We start from the raw sequence: 18,641 nt of genomic DNA, 5'->3' as shown, positions 1-18,641 counted from the left end.
ATTTATTTAGTGCACTCTTGAGGTAGCTTAATATCATTTTTGAAAATTTGACACTGTATTTATCTTTTAAGCATTTATGTGTAATATCAACTCTGCTACATGCACTATGTTCACTTTATCCCCTACTTTTCCATATGGAATATACTATGAAATGTAAAATATGCAATGTAAGCAAAATTACCTCAATTTTTGAGCATTTATGGTGTGATTTCCATGCTCGTTACATTATCTGGCTTACTTAGAAATCAATTATTCAAACATTTATTGACACGCCCTTGTATGATAACCTGCATTCTACTGCCATCTGGTGGTCCTTTCCTGAATTTTAAATTGTTATTATTATGTTTATAATAAAATTTATATTTTATCATAAAGTATTGGTTGTCGTTTCATATCTTTAGGCGTTATATATCTATACAGTTACACGACCACATATATAGTTGTTTATTTGGTTAATTACTAAATATAAGTTACAATAATTTCTGGCTCAAACAAGACAAGAAATTATCCAGAATAGGACTATGGAAAGAAATAGTACCGTATTTTTCGGACTATAAGACGTACTTTAATCCTCCAAAAATTTGTAGTCTGGATGTATCTGCTGTGGAAGGGGAAGTGGGGGAGTGGAGCAGCAGGTCACGGGAGCCGGCTGCTGCAACTAACTCCTATGTCCGCTGCTAAACAGAAATGAATATTCACTGCTCTCCACGTCCATGGGAGTAGAGAGCAGTAAATATTAATTTCTCTTTAATAGTGGACACGCTGATAGCAACAGGCTCCAGAAGCTGCTGGGCTGTGAAGTGTGTCCGCTACTTAAGGGAATTAATATTCACTACTCTCCACTCCCATGGGCATGGAGAGCATAGAATATTCATTGATCTTTAATAGCGGGCACAGTAGTCGCAGCCACCTGGCGATCATATACCTATAAAGCACTAGGCTATGGAGTAGTGACAAATGTCAACAAAACCGGTTATCCATAATAGATAATAAAATAATTTTAGCCAGAGATCCACGCCGAGAAATAGAGGTATAAACAAGTAATCAATACACGTTTATTAAGATGTCAAATGTACATCAATACTAACTATATATTATATATATATATATATATATATATATATATATATATATATATATATATATATATATATATATATATATATATATATACATACATATACACACACACATACATAATATGTGAACACAAAATATGGTGAATGGAAGGCAACAGTTAAAAAACAGCCACCACACATAGATGGTAAAGATACTGCTGGCTAAAGACACAAAAAGATCCGTGCACCCTTGCTACAGCATCGTACTGGCATATGTTATATGGTCATTATAGTGTAAATAATTTATGGGTATCAAAGGTAAAAGAGAAAAATCTATGAGCCGAACCCAGACAAACAATCAGTCAATCAAAGGTTAGTTCCTAGGGGTTGAACTCTGATTTTTTTCACAAGACCAAAAGCATATAATAAAGCCCAGGCAACTAAAGAATATGTGTATACCACTCATAGTATTACCTTAGGACATGTTGGTCATGAAATGCCAGACGTGCTGTAAGCAGGGATCATGTGTGCCCGCTATTAAAGAGAATGGCGTGGAGAGCAGTGAATATTAATTTCTCTTTAGCAGTGGCACAGGAAGCCTGCATCCCAGGTTACTGTGCCTACTAAGGCCCCATACACACGTTCAGGAATTGATGCAGAAAATTCCTGGGAAAATCCTGACATTTCTGCCGGTTTTCTGCATGAAAACCGCAGGCGTTTTTTAATGCGTTTTTTGCGCGGTTTTGACGCGTTTTTGACGCGGTTTTTCCCAAACATTTCCCAATGCATTAGACAGTGGAAAAACCGCGAAAAAAACGCAAAATTAATGAGCATGTCCGGATTTTTACCGCAATGCGTTTTTCATGCGGAAAAACGCACATCATGTGCACAGAGATTGCGGATTTCATTAAAAATGATAGGATGCTTAATGTATGCAGATTATTTGCGGTTTTATAGCGTTTTTATAGCGCAAAAACGCTAAAAAACCGCAAATAATCTGCACTGTGTGAACATAGCCTAATAGTGAATATTTACTGCTCCACAAGCCCATAGTTGCAGCGCTGGGAGCAGAGAGTATTCCGGCAGCTGTCCTCTGCTTGTAAGTAGCGCATGACATCACTGCCATGCGCTGGCTACTAGCATAAATCAGCTGTTGGCATCAGAACAGGATGCTGCGAAGGAGCACAGGGAAGGTAAGTAGAATGGTTTATGTCTTTTTTAATGTTTTTTGTGATGGGGGCCATGCATTCGAGGATGGTGATAAGGGGCCATGCATACCAGGATAGGGATGAGGGGACCATGCATACAAGAGTGGGGATGATGGCGCATGCATAAATCAGCTGCCGACATCAGAACAGGACACTGCGAGGGAGCACAGAGGAGGTAAGTAGAATGGTTTATGTTTTTTAATGCTTTCTGGTGGGGGCCATGCATATCAGGATAGGGATGACGGGGCCATACATACCAGAATGGGGATGAGGGGGCCATGCATACCAGGATAGGGATGAGGGGGGCATGCATACCAGGATAGAGATGAGGGGACCATATATACCAGGACAGGGATGAGGAGACCATATATACCAGGATAGGGGATATTAGTACAGAATTGGCCACATTTTTCTTTTTTTGCTATTTTCCTCCTCTAAAACCTAGTGTGTCTTATAGTCCGAAAAATATGGTACATCTTGAATTCAAGTAGAAGAATTTTAGCATACAAGAGATTACATATTTTTTATTACACACATACTGTTCTGCTGTTTTTTTTGGTTTTTTTTAGACTAACTTTTAATATTAAGCAGGAAAACAAAATATGCATAACCAGTATTTCAGGGTGGAGATGAGACAGGAATCTTGTCATTTGCTATGTTAGAGTTTATGATATTAAGCTGCTTCTTTCCGAACGTGTAGATTACTAAAGTGAAACTTCGGTGTGAAGACATTGAAACGTAAAGAGGTTGTCACCTTTCAGGAAATCTTGGTGTCCCATTGCAATTTATTTAAAAAAAAACAAAAACCCAAACACGCTTTACTCATTATCCTCGAGACCACAACCAAGTATCGGGTGTTGCTCCGGCCTTCTGTTACTGGCTGCAGTGCTACGTCATATCAACAATCATTGAGCTGAGAGGCTCGGCCCATGTTCATGGAACGCCCAACACGGAGCTGCTGAGCTCATGGATTGGCTGTTGCAATATCAATGAGATGTCAACTCTGCAGGCAATGACAGACACCAGGGGCAATGGTGGAGACTCAGCACTGGACCCAGGGAAGGTGTGTAATGGGCAGTTTGGTTTTTATAAAACTGTTCCCTGGGACGTTGTGACAACCACATCAACAACTGGATAACATTACGTTACAATAGATGGTAGACATAGCAATATAAGGGAAGAGAGAATCCGCTGTCAACTTCCTACAAATGCTATCAGCAGATGACGAGATATGCTTGCGTTACTAGATACAATCAACTTCTAAGAAACATAACAAATAAATGGCTGGATAGAATTATGTAACAATTTGTAAGTATTTACTGCTGATATAGTGATTTTCAGGACCTAAAGTATTCCCATCTTCAATATCTATGCCACATCCACAGACGTAAATATAGAGAGTCAGGCACATGCCTACCTGGGTACATGCCCTAAATGTGCAACTTAAATACCACTTCAACTAAGAACTAGATATACATTACAAAATTGTGTAGAAAAATTCAGCTCACCCAGATATGAAGAATTCGTGCAGAGGAAACTTGTGGTGCCACAGAAAGAAGGGAGAAAAACGTAAGATCTTCATAAAATCCTTATTGAAAAAATTTAAGATCACAAATCCGAAAATTGGGAATTACAGACAAACTTGTTTCAGACTGCTGTGTTTAGTCATTGCCTGTAATTCCCAGACTTGTGACCTTGAATTTTTTTTTTTTTTAAAGTGATTTTATGAAGGTCCTAGATGTTTGAATTTTTCTTTGTTTAACTATATTGTCACATACCGTTGTCCTCCACTTAGTTCTGTCAAATTTTCTTTCCATGTACTTCCCAATGCAACTTTAAACTCCAGTCCACCTAGTACATCGCATCCTTCTGGAGGAGACAACATAGCATTTGCCCCGGGTAAAAGCATTGAGAAAATGGAACCAAAGTCATTATTCACCTTAAAAAATAAAATAAAAATAGAAGTGGCATTGTTACAATATCAGGGTGACTACATAGTTTTGTGCTGTTGCACGAGTGGAGTACAATCACTATAACTACAACGACAGAGCCCCTTACCTTTTCACATGCAATCTTTAAAGCGCTGTTTTTCTTCTCATCAAGTTCTTCAATAGTGCCCAAAATCTTTGACTTATCATTCTCCACTATTCTCTTCTTTTTCATCAAGTCATTATACTGTAGAAATAAAACTCATTAGGTCATTCCTAGAGCAAATCTTAGTTGCAATTATTTTTGCCTTTAACCTCTTTAACACCCCCTCCCCAAAGCACCTTCCTGTCCAGGGCAAATTTTTCAATTCTGACCAGTGTCACTTTACGAGGTAATAACTCTGGAACGTTTCAACGGATCCCACCGATTCTGAGAATGTTCTCTTGTGAAATATTGCACTTCATGACAGTGGTAACATTTGTTTGATATGACTTAAGAAATTTGGTGAAAATTTTGCAATTTGCAAACGTTTATGCCCTTAAACCAGAGAGTTATATCACACAAAATAGTTAATAACATTTCACACATGTCTACTTTACATCAACACAAATTTTGAAACAATTTATTAGGAAGTTAAAAGGGTTTAAAATTGACCAGGGATTTCTCATATTTCCAACAAAATGAATTTTTTTATGAATCACATTACAATTGAAGTGACTTTGAGGGGCCTGTATGACAGAAAATACCCCAAATTTACACCATTTTCAAAAATGAACCCCTCAAGGTGCTCAAAACCACATTAAAGAAGTGTATTAACCCTTCAGATGATTCACAGCAATTTTTGCAAAGTGGAAGAAAAAAAGGAAGAGAACTTTTTTCACAAAATCTTTTTACTTTAGACCCAAATTTATTTTCACAATGGTAACAGGAGAAAATGGACCCTAATGTTTGTCGTGCAATTTCTCCTGAGTTTGCAAATACCCCATATGTGGGGAAAAACTACCATTTAGGCACACAGCAGGGCTTAGAAAAGGAATAACATTTTGGAATGCAGACTTTGATGGAATGGTCTGTGAGTGTCCTGTCTCGTTAGGAGAGCCCTGATTGTACCCAAACAGTGGAACCACCAAACAAAAGTGATCCCATTTTGGAAACTAGACACCTCAGAGAATTTAGCTAGACGTGTGAAAAGCACTTTGGTCCTCCAGGTGCTTCACAGAATTTTACAACGTTGATCTGCAAAAATTAAAAAAACAAAAACAAAAATTTTTCCCACAAAATTGTTTTAGCCCCAATTTTTCTCATTTTCACAAGGACATAAGGCAAAAAATGGACCCCAAAAATTGTTGTGCAATTTAGGGTACACATATACCCTATAAGTGGTTGAAAACTACTTTTGAGGCATGGTGCAAAGCTCAGAAGGGAAATGCGCCATATTGGATTTCAGATTTAGCTGGAATACATTTGAGGGTGCCATGTAACATTGGCAGAGCCCCCGAGGTGCCAGAAAACCAGACAACCCCATGTGTGACCTCATTTTACAAACTAGTCATCTAGAGGTGCAGTGATTATATTGACATCACATGTGCCTCACAGAATTTTATACCATTGGGCGATTAAGAAAGAAGAATTACATTTTTGCCACTAATGTTTTAGCCCCAAGTTTTTATTTTTCAAAGGACGAATAGAAAAAATTGATGTTTTTGTAAAAAAATTCTCTTGAGTGCGCCAATACCCTACATGTACTCAGGAAATACTTTTCAGGCACAGTGCACAGCTGAAGAGAGAAGGTGCACCATATTACAGTGCAGATTTTACTGGTATGGTTTGCGGGGGCCATGACCCACTGGGAAAACCCCTGAAGTGCCGATACAGCAGAACCCCTCATAAAGTGACATCATTTTCCAAACTACACCTCTTGATCAATTCATGTAGGGATAAAGTTATCATATTGACACCACCACAGGTGTGTCACAGAATTTTATAGTATTTGACAAAGAAGAAATAAATACCACCACAATTTAGTTTTAGCCACAGATTTACATTTTCACACAGGAAAGTGGGTAAAAATGACACCAAAATGTGTCCCACAATTTCTGCTGAATGTGGAAATACCCTCATATGTGGTTGTACAGTACTGCTTAACAATAAGGAGAGACTTGGGAGGGATGGAGTGTCAGTTGCTTCCTGGAGCGCAGATTTTCCTAGAATAGTTTGTGGACGCCATATATAAAGCGCTAGAAGAGAAGAATCCCCCCTCAAGTGACCTCATTTTGGAAATTATACCCCTTTGGGAATTCATCTAGTGTAGTAATGATTTTGACTCCATGGGTGTTTTCCAGAAACAAGCATCAGCGGATGTTGCCGAATGAAAATTACAAACTGTCATTGTAGTGCCCAGTACGTTGTAGTGAGGAGTACGTTGTGGTGTCCAGCTCATTGCTTCTGGAGACATGCACCCATAAATTAAGCAGGCTCTCCTAGCTACAGAAATGCCAAATATGTAGATGCTAAATGGGGTTTAGACACACTTGCTCAGACATGAGAGGAGCATTTGCTGAATTTCTTTTGTTATGCCGTTCCGCGTGTGGTTAAAATTGATAAGGCAGCTTTATTCTTCGGATAACAATTTATTTGTGTCAGTACGATTGCAGAAATACCACATTTATGTTGTTTATGTTTTGGCGCTTTTACACAATCAAAACTATTTTGTTAAAAAAATATACACTGCTCAAAAAAAAAAAGGGAACACTTAAACAGAATATAACTCCAAGTAAATCAAACTTCTGTGAAATCAAACTGTCCACTTAGGAAGCAACATTGTTTGACAATCAATTTCACATGCTGTTGTGCAAATGGAACAGACAACAGATGGAAATTATTGGCAATTATCAAGACACACTCAAAGGAGTGGTTCTGCAGGTGGGGACCACAGACCACATCTCAGTACCAATGTTTTCTGGCTGATGTTTTGGTCACTTTTGAATGTTGGTTGTGCTTTCACACTCGTGGTAGCATGAGACGGACTCTACAACCCATACAAGTGGCTCAGGTAGTGCAGCTCATCCAGGATGGCACATCAATGCGAGCTGTGGCAAGGTTTACAGTGTCTGTCAACGTAGTGTCCAGAGGGTGGAGGCGCTCCCAGGAGACAGGCCAGTATACCAGGAGATGTGGAGGGGGCCGTAGGAGGGCAACAACCCAGCAGCAGGACCGCTACCTCAGCCTTTGTGCAAGGAGGAACAGGAGGAGCACTGCCAGAACCCTGCAAAATGACCTCCAAAAGGCCACAAATGTGCATGTGTCTGCACAAATGGTTAGAAACCGACTCCATGAGGATGGTCCGAGTGCCCGATGTCCACAGATGAGCGTTTTGCTCACAGCCCAACACCATGCAGGACGCTTGGCATTTGCCACAGAACACCAGGATTGGCAAGTTCGCCAATGGCACCCTGTGCTCTTCACAGATGAAAGCAGGTTCACACTGAGCACATGTGACAGACGTGACAGAGTCTGGAGACGCCGTGGAGAGTGATCTGCTGCCTGCAACATCCTTCAGCATGACCGGGAATGCAGTGTGTCAGTAATGGTGTGGGGTGGCATTTCTTTGGAGGGCTGCACAGCCCTCCATGTGCTCGCCAGAGGTAGCCTGACTGCCATTAGGTACCGAGATGAGATCCTCAGACCCTTTGCGAGACCATATGCTGGTGCGGTTGGCCCTGGGTTCCTTCTAATGCAGGACAATGCCAGACCTCATGTGGCTAGAGCGTGTCAGCAGTTCCTGCAAGATGAAGGTATTGAAGCTATGGACTGGCCCACCCGTTCCCCAGACCTGAATCCGATTGAACACATCTGGGACATCATATCTCGCACCATCCACCAACGTCATGTTGCACCACAGACTGTCCAGGAGTTGGCGGATGCTTTAGTCCAGGTCTAGGAGGGGATCCCTCAGAAGACCATCCGCCGCCTCATCAGGAGCATGCCCAGGCGTTGTAGGTAGGTCATACAGGCACGTGGAGACCACACACACTACTGAGCATCATTTCCTTGTCTTGAGGCATTTCCACTGAAGTTGGATCAGCCTGTAACTTCATTCTCTACTTTGATTTTGAGCATCATTCCAACTCCAGACCTCCGTGGGATATTAGTTGTGATTTACGTTGATCATTTTTATGTTTTATTGTTCTCAACACATTTTATGTTGTTCACAACACATACATTATGCAATGAATAAAGATTTACGACTGGAATATTTCGTTCAGTGATATCTAGGATGTGGGATTTTAGTATTCCCTTTATTTTTTTGAGCAGTGTATATATTTTTGCATCACTTTATTCTGAGAGCTATAACTTATTTCTCCGCTGGTAATCCGCCATTCAGCTCCGTTTTGTTTTTTTTGGACAAGATGACGTTTTCAGTAATATTTTTATTTACATTCATGTTTTTGATCAGGTTTTATTCCACTTTTTGTTCAGCGGTATAAGGCAGCCTTTGCCTTTTTTTTTTTTTTTTTTTTTTAACAGTGGTCACTAGTTACAGGTTAACTAGTGTGACATTTATCTCTCTACATTGTAATGAAAGCTTTCATATCACTGGTACAAGATAAACCTTCTACAAAAATTAAACATGCAGATCAATGAGTAAAAGAAGCAGCTTATCAATCCTGGGCTATAGAGATATTAAATAAGTCCTATTAGAGCATGTGCACATCAATGGGGGGACTGGTTTTAGAAACCGAACTTGCAGCTATGAGCCGATGGCCAAACTATTGTTAAAAAGGGAATTTTAGAAATACACTACTTATTTTGCATTAAATCACATGCAATAGAGCAAAGAAGCATTAAAACATCCTGATGGATGTTATTGGAAATCTGTGACAAACTTGCATGCATCTTTCACCCCCCTCCTGATTACATTAATGCGTGATGTAAAGAAAACTTCTCACAATGTACAGCAACAGAGAGGCAAAATAAAAAGTGATAATGAAAGACTATCCATTTTCACAATTGGGTGTATGTAAAAAACTTGTAGCTGTGCAGAGATTAATTTAAACCCTTCACCCCAGGGCCAGTCTCCGTTTTTCACTCCCCTTCTTTACAAAGCGATAAACTTTTTTTTTTTCAGTCAATATGGTTGCGTTTTTTGCAAGACGAGTTGTACTCATCCAAGTGCGGTGAAATTGCAGAAAGAGTGCAATTCCACAATTGTTTTTTTAACCAAGTTCACTAAATGGTAAAACTGACCTGCTATTATGATTCTCCAGGTCATTAGAGTTTGTAGATGCCAAACATGTATAGGTTCGTTTTTAAATGGTGATTTTTTTTTTCCAAAGTTAGTTAGAATTTCTTCAACCCCTTTCCGACATCGGGCGTAATAGTACGCCATGTTGGACTCCCCTCCCTTTGATGTGGGCTCCGGCGGTGAGCCCACATCTTTCCGGGGACATGTCAGCTGTTTTGAACAGTTGACATGTGCCCGCAATAGCCGCGGGTGGAATTGTGATCGACCTGCGGCTATTAACCAGTTAAATGCCACAGTCAAACTTTGACAGAGGCATTTACATCACGATTCCGGCAATCGTGCCGGAAATACGCACACCGGTGACCCATGTCATGTGATCGTGGGTCACCGATGTGTTGGCATGACAACCTGAGGTCTCCTGGAGACCTCTATGGTTGTCAGCGCCGCCTTGCTGTGAGCGTCACCCAGTGGTCAGCGCTCATAGCAAGTGAGTAATTCTGCTATATAGAGGCGATCTGAACATCGCCTCTATGTAGCAGAACCGATCGGGTTGTGGCAGCTTCTATTGAAGCATGCCAAAAGTAAAAAAAAAAAAGTTTGTAAAAATATATATATATATATATATCTATATATATATATATATATATATATATATATATATATATATATATATATATATCTATATATCTATATATATATCTATAGATATATCTATCTATCTATATATCTATATATGTGTATATATATATACACGTATATATATATATATATATATATATGTGTATATATATATATATATATATATATATATATATATATATGTGTATATATATATATATATATATATATATATATAAAAAGTTCAAATCAACCCCCTTTTGCGTCATTCAAAATAAAATAAAATCTAACACACATATTTGGTATCGCCGCGTTCAGAATCGCCCGATCAATAACAAAAAAAAAAGAATTAACCTGATCGCTAAATGGCGTAGCAAGAAAAAAAAAAAAAAGAAAAAAGTCAAAACGCCAAATTTTCGTTTTTTTCCACCAAAATGGTATCATTAAAAATGTCAGCTCGGCACGCAAATAATAAGCCCTCACCCAACGCGAGATCATGAAAAATGGAGGCTATTGGAAAATGGCGCATTTATTTTTTTAAACAAAGTTTGGATAAAAATTTTCACGACTTAGACACCAAACATGTCTAGGTTTTTTTTTTTTTTTTTTTTTAATCTATGAACTTGTAATGACCTGTGGAATCATAATGACAGGTCAGTTTTAGCATACTGAACCTAGTAAAAAAAAGCAAAACAAAAAAACAAGTGTGGGATTGCACTTTTTTTTGCAATTTCACCGCACTTGGAATTTCTTTCCCGTTTTCTAGTACACGACATGGTAAAATCAATGGTGCCGATCAAAAGTACAACTCATCCCGCAAAAAACAAGCCCTCCCATGGACATATTGATGGAAAATGTAAAAAAAGTTATGGCTCTGAGAAGAAGGGGAGCAAAAAACAAAAAAAAGCTTCGGGGGTTAAGGGGTTAAAAAAATGGCGCCAATTTCAGAGATCCGTAGAGTCTCCATTTTTCTCACAAGAGCACACGCACACCTCAAAAAAAACAAACAAAAAAAACATTAAAATACCACATCCTACACACGTGGTTAAAAATTGTTGGTACCCCTTGTTTAATGACCGAAAACCCCACAATGGTCACAAAAATAACTTGAATCTGACCACAGCAACACCAAGAAACAAGAGACTAGTACTTCCCGCCAGGAAAAGGAGGAGGAAAGAGAGTCTCAAACATCAGATACAAGATATGTTGTACAGAAGTGGGGTCTTCCTGGGTCTCCTACCATACAGTCCCTTTTCATTCAGACGCCGACGGATAGTACGGGTTGACACTGTTGTACCCTCGGACTGCAGGGCAGCTTGAACTTGTTTGGATGTTAGTCGAGGTTCTTTATCCAACATCCGCACAATCTTGAGTTGAAATCTTTTGTCAATTTTTCTTTTCCGTCCACATCTAGGGAGGTTAGCCACAGTGCCATGGGCTTTAAACTTCTTGATGACACTGCGCACGGTAGACACAGGAACATTCAGGTCTTTGGAGATGGACTTGTAGCCTTGAGATTTCTCATGCTTCCTCACAATTTGGTTTCTCAAGTCCTCAGACAGTTCTTTGGTCTTCTTTCTTTTCTCCATGCTCAATGTGGTACACACAAGGACACAGGACAGAGGTTGAGTCAACTTTAATCCATGTCAACTGGCTGCAAGTGTGATTTAGTTATTGCCAACACCTGTTAGGTGCCACAGGTAAGTTACAGGTGCTGTTAATTACACAAATTAGAGAAGCATCACATGATTTTTCGAACAGTGCCAATACTTTTGTCCACCCCCTTTTTTATGTTTGGTGTGGAATTATCCAATTTGGCTTTAGGTCAATTCTTTTTGTGTTTTTTCATTTAAGACAAATTAAATGAAGATAATAATACCAAAGAATTTGTGTTTGCAATCATTTTCAGGAAGAAACTATCTGACAGAAATACAGGGGTGTCAATACTTTTGGCCATGACTGTAAGTGAGTTACTGTAACAATGAGAGCAGATGTGTTTAAAAGACAGCTCATCAAGCTTGTTGTGAAGGACAGTGTACCATTATCATTATTTGCACAACCAGCTTTTACAGCTCTTGATGGAGAAATGGCCCGCACACTTGGTGTTTCTCTGGAAAGAGAAAGTATTAGAAAATTAGTGATTGAGGAAGCCCTTAACCAAAAGGAAGATCTGTGTTTCTTAACCCCTTCACCCCAAAGCCTGTTTTCACCTAAGTGACACGGCCAATTTTTAGAATTCTGACCACTGTCACTTTATGAGGTCATAACTCTAAAACGCTTCAACGGATCCTGGTGATTCTGACATTGTTTTCTCGTGACATATTGTACTTCATGATAGTGGTAAAACTTCTTCGATATGACTTGCATTTATTTGTAAAAAAAACTAAAATTTGTCGAAAATTATAAAAATTTAGCAATTTTCAAACTTTTAGTTTTTATGCCCTTAAATTAGAGAGTTATATCTCATAATATAGTTGTTAAACAACATCTCCCACATGTCTGCTTTACATCAGCACAATTTTGGAAACATAATTTTTTTTTTGTTAGGGAGTTATAAGGGTTAAAACTTGACCAGCGATTTCTCATTTTTGCAAGAAAATTTGCAAAACCATTTTTTTTACGGACCACCTCACACTTGAAGTGACTTTGAGGGGTCTATATGACAGAAAATGCCCAAAAGTGACACCATTCTAAAAACTGCACCCCTCAAGGTACTCAAAACCATATTCAAAAAGTTTATTAACCCTTCAGGTGCTTCACAGGAATTTTTGGAATGTTTAAAAAAAATTGAACATTCAACTTTTTTTTCACAAAATGTTTACTTCAGATCCAATTTGTTTTATTTTACCAAGGGTAACAGGAGAAATTGGACCAAAAAAGTTGTTGTACAATTTGTCCGGAGTACGCCGATACCCCACATGTTGGGGTAAACCATTGATTGGGCACATGGCAGAGCTCGGAAGGGAAGGAGCGCCATTTGACTTTTCAATGCAAGATTTGCTGGAATTGAGATCGGAACCCATGTCGCAATTGGAGAGCCCCTGATGTGCCTAAACAGTGGAAACCCCCACAAGTGACACCATTTTGGAAAGTAGACCCTCTAAGGAACTAATCTAGATGTGTGGTGAGCACTTTGAACCTCCAAGTGCTTCACAGAAGTTTATAATGTAGAGCCGTAAAAAAAAATTCATATTAATTTTCACAAAAAATGATCTTTTTGCCCCCAATTTTTTATTTTCCCAAGGGTAACAGGATAAATTGGACCCCAAAAGTTGTTGTGCAATTTGTCCTGAGTACGCTGATACTTCATATATGGGGATAAACCACTGTTTGGGCGCATGGCAGAGCTCGGAAGGGAAGGAGCGCCATTTGACTTTTCAATGCAAAATTGGCTGGAATTGAGATCGGAACCCATGTCGTGTTTGGAGAGCCCCTGACGTGCCTAAACAGTGGAAACCCCCACAAGTGACACCATTTTGGAAAGAAGACCCCCTAAGGAACTTATCTAGATGTGTGGTGAGCACTTTTAACCCCCAATTGTTTCACTAAAGTTTAGAATGTAGCGCTGTGAAAATTAAAAAATCATTTTTTCTTTCCACAAAATGATGTTTTAGCCCGCAATTTTTTTTTTCCCAAGGGTAACAGGAGAAATTGGACCACAAAAGTTATTGTCCAATTTGTCCTGAGTACGCTGATACCCCATACATTGGGGGGAACCACTGTTTGGGCGCACGGCAGAGCTCGGAAGGGAAGGAGCGCCGTTTGAAATGCAGACTAAGGCTATGTGCACACGTCAGGATTTTGTCAGGATTTTTCTTCAGGATTTGTAGCCAAAACCAGGAGTGGAACAATTAGAGGAAAAGTATAATAGAAACATATGCTCCAATTCTGCATTTATCACCCACTCCTGGTTTTGGCTACAAAACCTGATGAAAAAGCCTGACAAAATCCTGACGTGTGCACATACCCTTAGATGGCTTGGTCTGCAGGTGTCATGTTGCATTTGCAGAGCCCCTGATGTACCTAAACAGTAGAAACCCCCCACAAGTGACCCCATATTGGAAACTAGACCCCCCGAGGAACTTATCTAGATGTGTTGTGAGAACTTTGAACCAACTAGTGTTTCACTACAGTTTATCATGCAGAGCCGCGAAAATAAAAAATATTTTTTTTTCCCACAAAAATGATATTTTAGCCCCCACGTTTTTATTTTCCCAAGGGTAACAGGAGAAATTGGACAACAAAAGTTGTTGTCCAATTTGTCCTGAGTACGCTGATACCCCATATATGGGGGGGAACCACTGTTTGGGCGCACGGCAAAGCTCGGAAGGGAAGGAGCGCCGTTTGAATTGCAGACTTAGATGGATTGGTCTGCAGGTGTCATGTTGCATTTGCAAAGCCCCTGATGTACCCAAACAGTAGAAACCTCCCACAAGTGACCCCATATTGGAAACTAGACCCCCCAGGGAACTTATCTAGATTTTTGTGAGAACTTTGAACCAACAAGTGTTTCACTACAGTTTATCACGCAGAGCCGCGAAAATAAAAAATATTTTTTTTTTCCACGAAAATGATATTTTAGCCCCCACGTTTTTATTTTCCCAAGGGTAACAGGACAAATTGGACCCCAAAAGTTGTTGTCCAACTTGTCCTGAGAACGCTGATACCCCATATGTTGGGGGGAACCACTGTTTGGGCGCACAGGAGAACTCGGAAGGGAAGGAGCACTGTTTTAGTTTTTCAAAGCAGAATTGGCTGGAATTGAGATCGGACGCCATGTCGCGTTTGGAGAGCCCCTGATGTGCCTAAACAGTGAAAACTCCCCAATTCGAACTGAAACCCTAACCCCAACCTTAACCCCAGCCCTAACCCTAGTCCTAACCCCAACCCTAGCCCTAACCCTAGTCCTAACCCTAGCGCTAGTTTCACACTAGCGTTTTTTTGCATACGTCGCAATGCGTCGTTTTGGCGAAAAACGCATCCTGCAAAGTCATCTGCAGGATGCGTTTTTTCCCCATAGACTAACATTAGCGACGCATTGCGACATATTGACACACGTCGCAACCGTCGTGCGACGGTTGCGTCGTGTTGTGGCGGACCGCTGGCAGCAAAAAACGTTACATGTAACTTTTTTTGTGCCGACGGTCCACCATTTCCGACCGCGCATGCGCGGCTGGAACTCCGCCCCCACCTCCCCGCACCTCACAATGGGGCAGCGGATGCGTGGAAAAACAGCATCCGCTGCCCCCGTTGTGCGGCGCTTGCACAGCATGCGTCGGTACGTCGGGCCGATGCAGCGCGACGGCCCCGTACCGACGCTAGTGTGAAAGTAGCCTAACGGGAAAATGGAAATAAATATATTTTTTAAAATTTTATTATTTTTCCCTAACTAAGGGGGTGATGAAGGGGGATTTGATTTACTTTTATAGCGGTTTTTAGCGGATTTTTATGGTTGGCAGCCATCACACACTAAAAGACGCTTTTTATTGCAAAAAATAGTTTTTGCATCACCACATTTTGAGAGCTATAATTTTTCCATATTTTGGTCCACAGAGTCATGTGAGATCTTGTTTTTTGCGGGACGAGTTGACGTTTTTATTGGTACCATTTTCGGGCACATGACATTTTTTGACCGCTTTTTATTCTGATTTTTGGGAGGCGGAATGAACAAAAACCAGCAATTCCTGAAATTCTTTTAGGGGGGTGTTTATACCGTTCCGCGTTTGGTAAAAAGGATAAAGCAGTTTTATTCTTCGGGTCAGTACGATTACAGCGATACCTCATTTATGTAATTTTTTTATGGTTTGGCGCTTTTACACAATAAAAACTATTTTATATTAAAAAAATAATTGTTTTTGCATCGCTTTATTCTGAGAGCTATAACTTTTTTATTTTTCTGCTGATGATCCTGTATGGCGGCTTTTTTTTTGCGGGACAAGATGACGTTTTCAGCGGTACCATGGTTATTTATATCCGTCTTTTTGATCGCGTGTTATTCCACTTTTTGTTTGGCGGTATGAGAATAAAGCGTTGTTTTTTGCCTCGTTTTTTTTTTTTTTTTTACGGTGTTCACTGAAGGGGTTAACTAGTGATATAGTTTTATAGGTGGGGTCGTTACGGACGCGGCGATACCAAATATGTGTACTTTTATTGTGTGATTTTTTTTTTTATTTAGATAAAGAAATGTATTTATGGGAATATTTTTTTTTTTTTCTTTATTTAGGAATTTTTTTTTTTTTTTTTTTTTACACATGTGGAAATTTTTTTTTTTACTTTTTTACTTTGTCCCAGGGGGGGACATCGCAGATCGGTGATCTGACAGTGTGCACAGCACTCTGTCAGATCACCGATCTGACAGACAAGGGCAGAGGCATGCCGGCGCCTGCTATTAGGAACTCTCTGCAGGCGCCGGCAAGCTAGGGCATCTCATGACCCGGAAGGAGTTCCGCGGCCATCTTGGATCCGGGGACTCCTTCCAGGTCACCAGAGCAGCGCGATCTCATCGCGCTGCTCCAGTGGGAGAGCGCAGGGAGCCCCCGTCCCTGCGCGATCCCCCTCTATGCCGCTGTCACTATTGACAGAGGCATCAGAGGGGTTAAATGCCCGCGATCGGCGATAGCGCCGATCGTGGGCATTGCTGCGGGGTGTCAGCTGTCATATACAGCTGACACCCGCACCCGATCACCGCGGCGCTCAGCGTGAGACCGCGGTGATCGGGGCGCCGTACTAGTACTGCGGCTGGCACTAATGCAGTGCCGGCAGCGCAGTACTAGTACGGCGCATGTCGGGAAGGGGTTAAAATGAATGCTTGCACACATCACAGAATGAACTATTTTGCGATCAACGTTCGATATGTTTGTAACAACAAAATTTTTTTTACCAATATGCTGGCAGTAAAAGATACTAAAGCTCATCACAGCAGCCAGTTTCTCCAGACATTAGTGGAAAAAGTTCTCCAAGATTACGAACTCAAAAGAACAGGTTCTTGCAATTGTAACAGATAATCCTTCAAACATCTCTTTCCTATTCATCACATGCGCTGTGTTGTGCACATGCTGCAACTGGCAATAAGAGACAGTCTTGCAAGAGGGACATGCCTGAACTCTGATTAGCAAAGAGAGGAAATTGGCTATTGCTGCCAGAACCCCTAAAATTGATTTCATCTTGAAGAGACGTGCTGGAAAAGAGGGATTTTTGGTTCTTACCGTAAAATCTCTTTCTTGCAGCCTTCATTGGGGGACACAGGTAACCATGGGTGTATGCTGCTGTCGCCAGGAGGCTGACACTATGGAAATAAAGAAAAGTAACTCCTCCCTGGCAGTATACACCCTCCAACAGGCACCAGGCAACTCAGTTGGTGCAAAAGCAGTAGTAGGAGCAAGTATAAACCAACAACCTATGTACCAACCCAAAACAACGACACGTTGGCCAACACGGTACAACATAAAGGGAGGGTGCTGTGTCCCCCAATGAAGGCTCCAAGAAAGATTTTATGGTAAGAACTAAAAATCCCTCTTTTTCCCTTCATTGGGGGACACAGGTAACCATGGGACGTCCAAAAGCAGTCCCAAGGGTGGGGATAATATGCAGAGAGGAGACTCAGGTCGGCCGGTGAGCAAGCGCTGCCTGCAGACTCTTCCTACCCAGGCCTGCGTCCGCAGAAGCCTGAGTGTGCACCTTGTAGAAGTTTACGAAGGTGTGAATGAACGACCACGTTGCGGCCATGCAAACCTGAGAGGCCGAAGCTTGGTGGCGAACTGCTCAGGAAGCTCCCACAGTCCGGGTAGAGTGAGCCCTCACCCCCGGAGGAGGCTGTTTGTCATGGACACGATATGCCTCCAGAACTTCCGAACAGTTTCAACGAGCAATTGTGGATTTAGAGGCGGGGGGCCCCTTCCGATGACCTTCCGTGACGACAAACAGAGGATCAGACTGGCAAAAAGCAATTCTGGAAAGATAGACTCGGACATCCCTGACCAAATCCAGCTTGTGGAGAGATTTCTCCAAGGGATGAACTGGGGAAGGGCACAAGGAAGGAAGGACGATGTCCTCATTGATGTGAAAAGCCGAAACTACCTTTGGTAGAAAGGAAGGAACAGGGAGCAGGACCACTTTATCCTGGTGTAGAATCAGGAAGGGAGAACGGCAGGACAACGCCGCCTGCTCGGAAACTCTCCTAATTCAGGTGATCGTGACCAAGAAGGCCACTTTCCAGGAAAGAAGAGAAAGGGAAATGTCCTGAACAGGCTCAAAAGGCGCATTCTGGAGCGCACAGAGTACGAGGTTGATATCCCAAGGCTCAACCGGAGAATGGTAAGGAGGCGCTATATGAGCGACACCTTGAAGGAAGGTCCACACCTGAGGAAGGGAGGCCAGGTCTCTTTGAAAGAGGAAGGACAAAGCGGAAACTTGACCCTTTAAGGTACTAAGGGAAAGGCCCGAATCGAGACCCGTTTGGAGGAAACAAAGCACTGAAGGAATGGAAAAGGCCATAGGGAACAAACTGTTGTCATCGCACCATCGGAAAAAGGCCTTCCAACATCTGTGGTAGATACGAGAAGATGCCAGTTTCCTAGCTTTTAT

The 18,641-nt window shown here is 41.1% G+C and overlaps 1 protein-coding gene across 7 annotated transcripts in view; it reads right to left on the bottom strand.

Moving 5' to 3' along the window:
* Positions 1–18,641, bottom strand: part of SMC2 (structural maintenance of chromosomes 2) — a 154,279-nt gene that overhangs the window by 19,050 nt on the left and 116,588 nt on the right. For all 7 annotated transcript variants that reach the window (XR_013213289.1, XM_077250912.1, XM_077250957.1 and 4 more), the window contains 2 exons: positions 4,325–4,441; positions 4,045–4,205 (listed from right to left, as the gene is read on the bottom strand). Coding sequence is in view for 6 of the 7 variants with exons in the window: in XM_077250912.1 (XP_077107027.1) it covers positions 4,045–4,205; positions 4,325–4,441 (278 nt within the window). In the remaining variant the exon portion in view is untranslated. The remainder of the gene's footprint in view (positions 1–4,044; positions 4,206–4,324; positions 4,442–18,641) is intronic.

Source organism: Ranitomeya variabilis, chromosome 1, assembly GCF_051348905.1.
Source record: "Ranitomeya variabilis isolate aRanVar5 chromosome 1, aRanVar5.hap1, whole genome shotgun sequence".
Taxonomy (NCBI): domain Eukaryota; kingdom Metazoa; phylum Chordata; class Amphibia; order Anura; family Dendrobatidae; genus Ranitomeya; species Ranitomeya variabilis.
The sequence above is the reverse complement of the archived record's forward strand: the minus strand, read 5'-3'. Positions and strand labels throughout refer to the sequence as shown.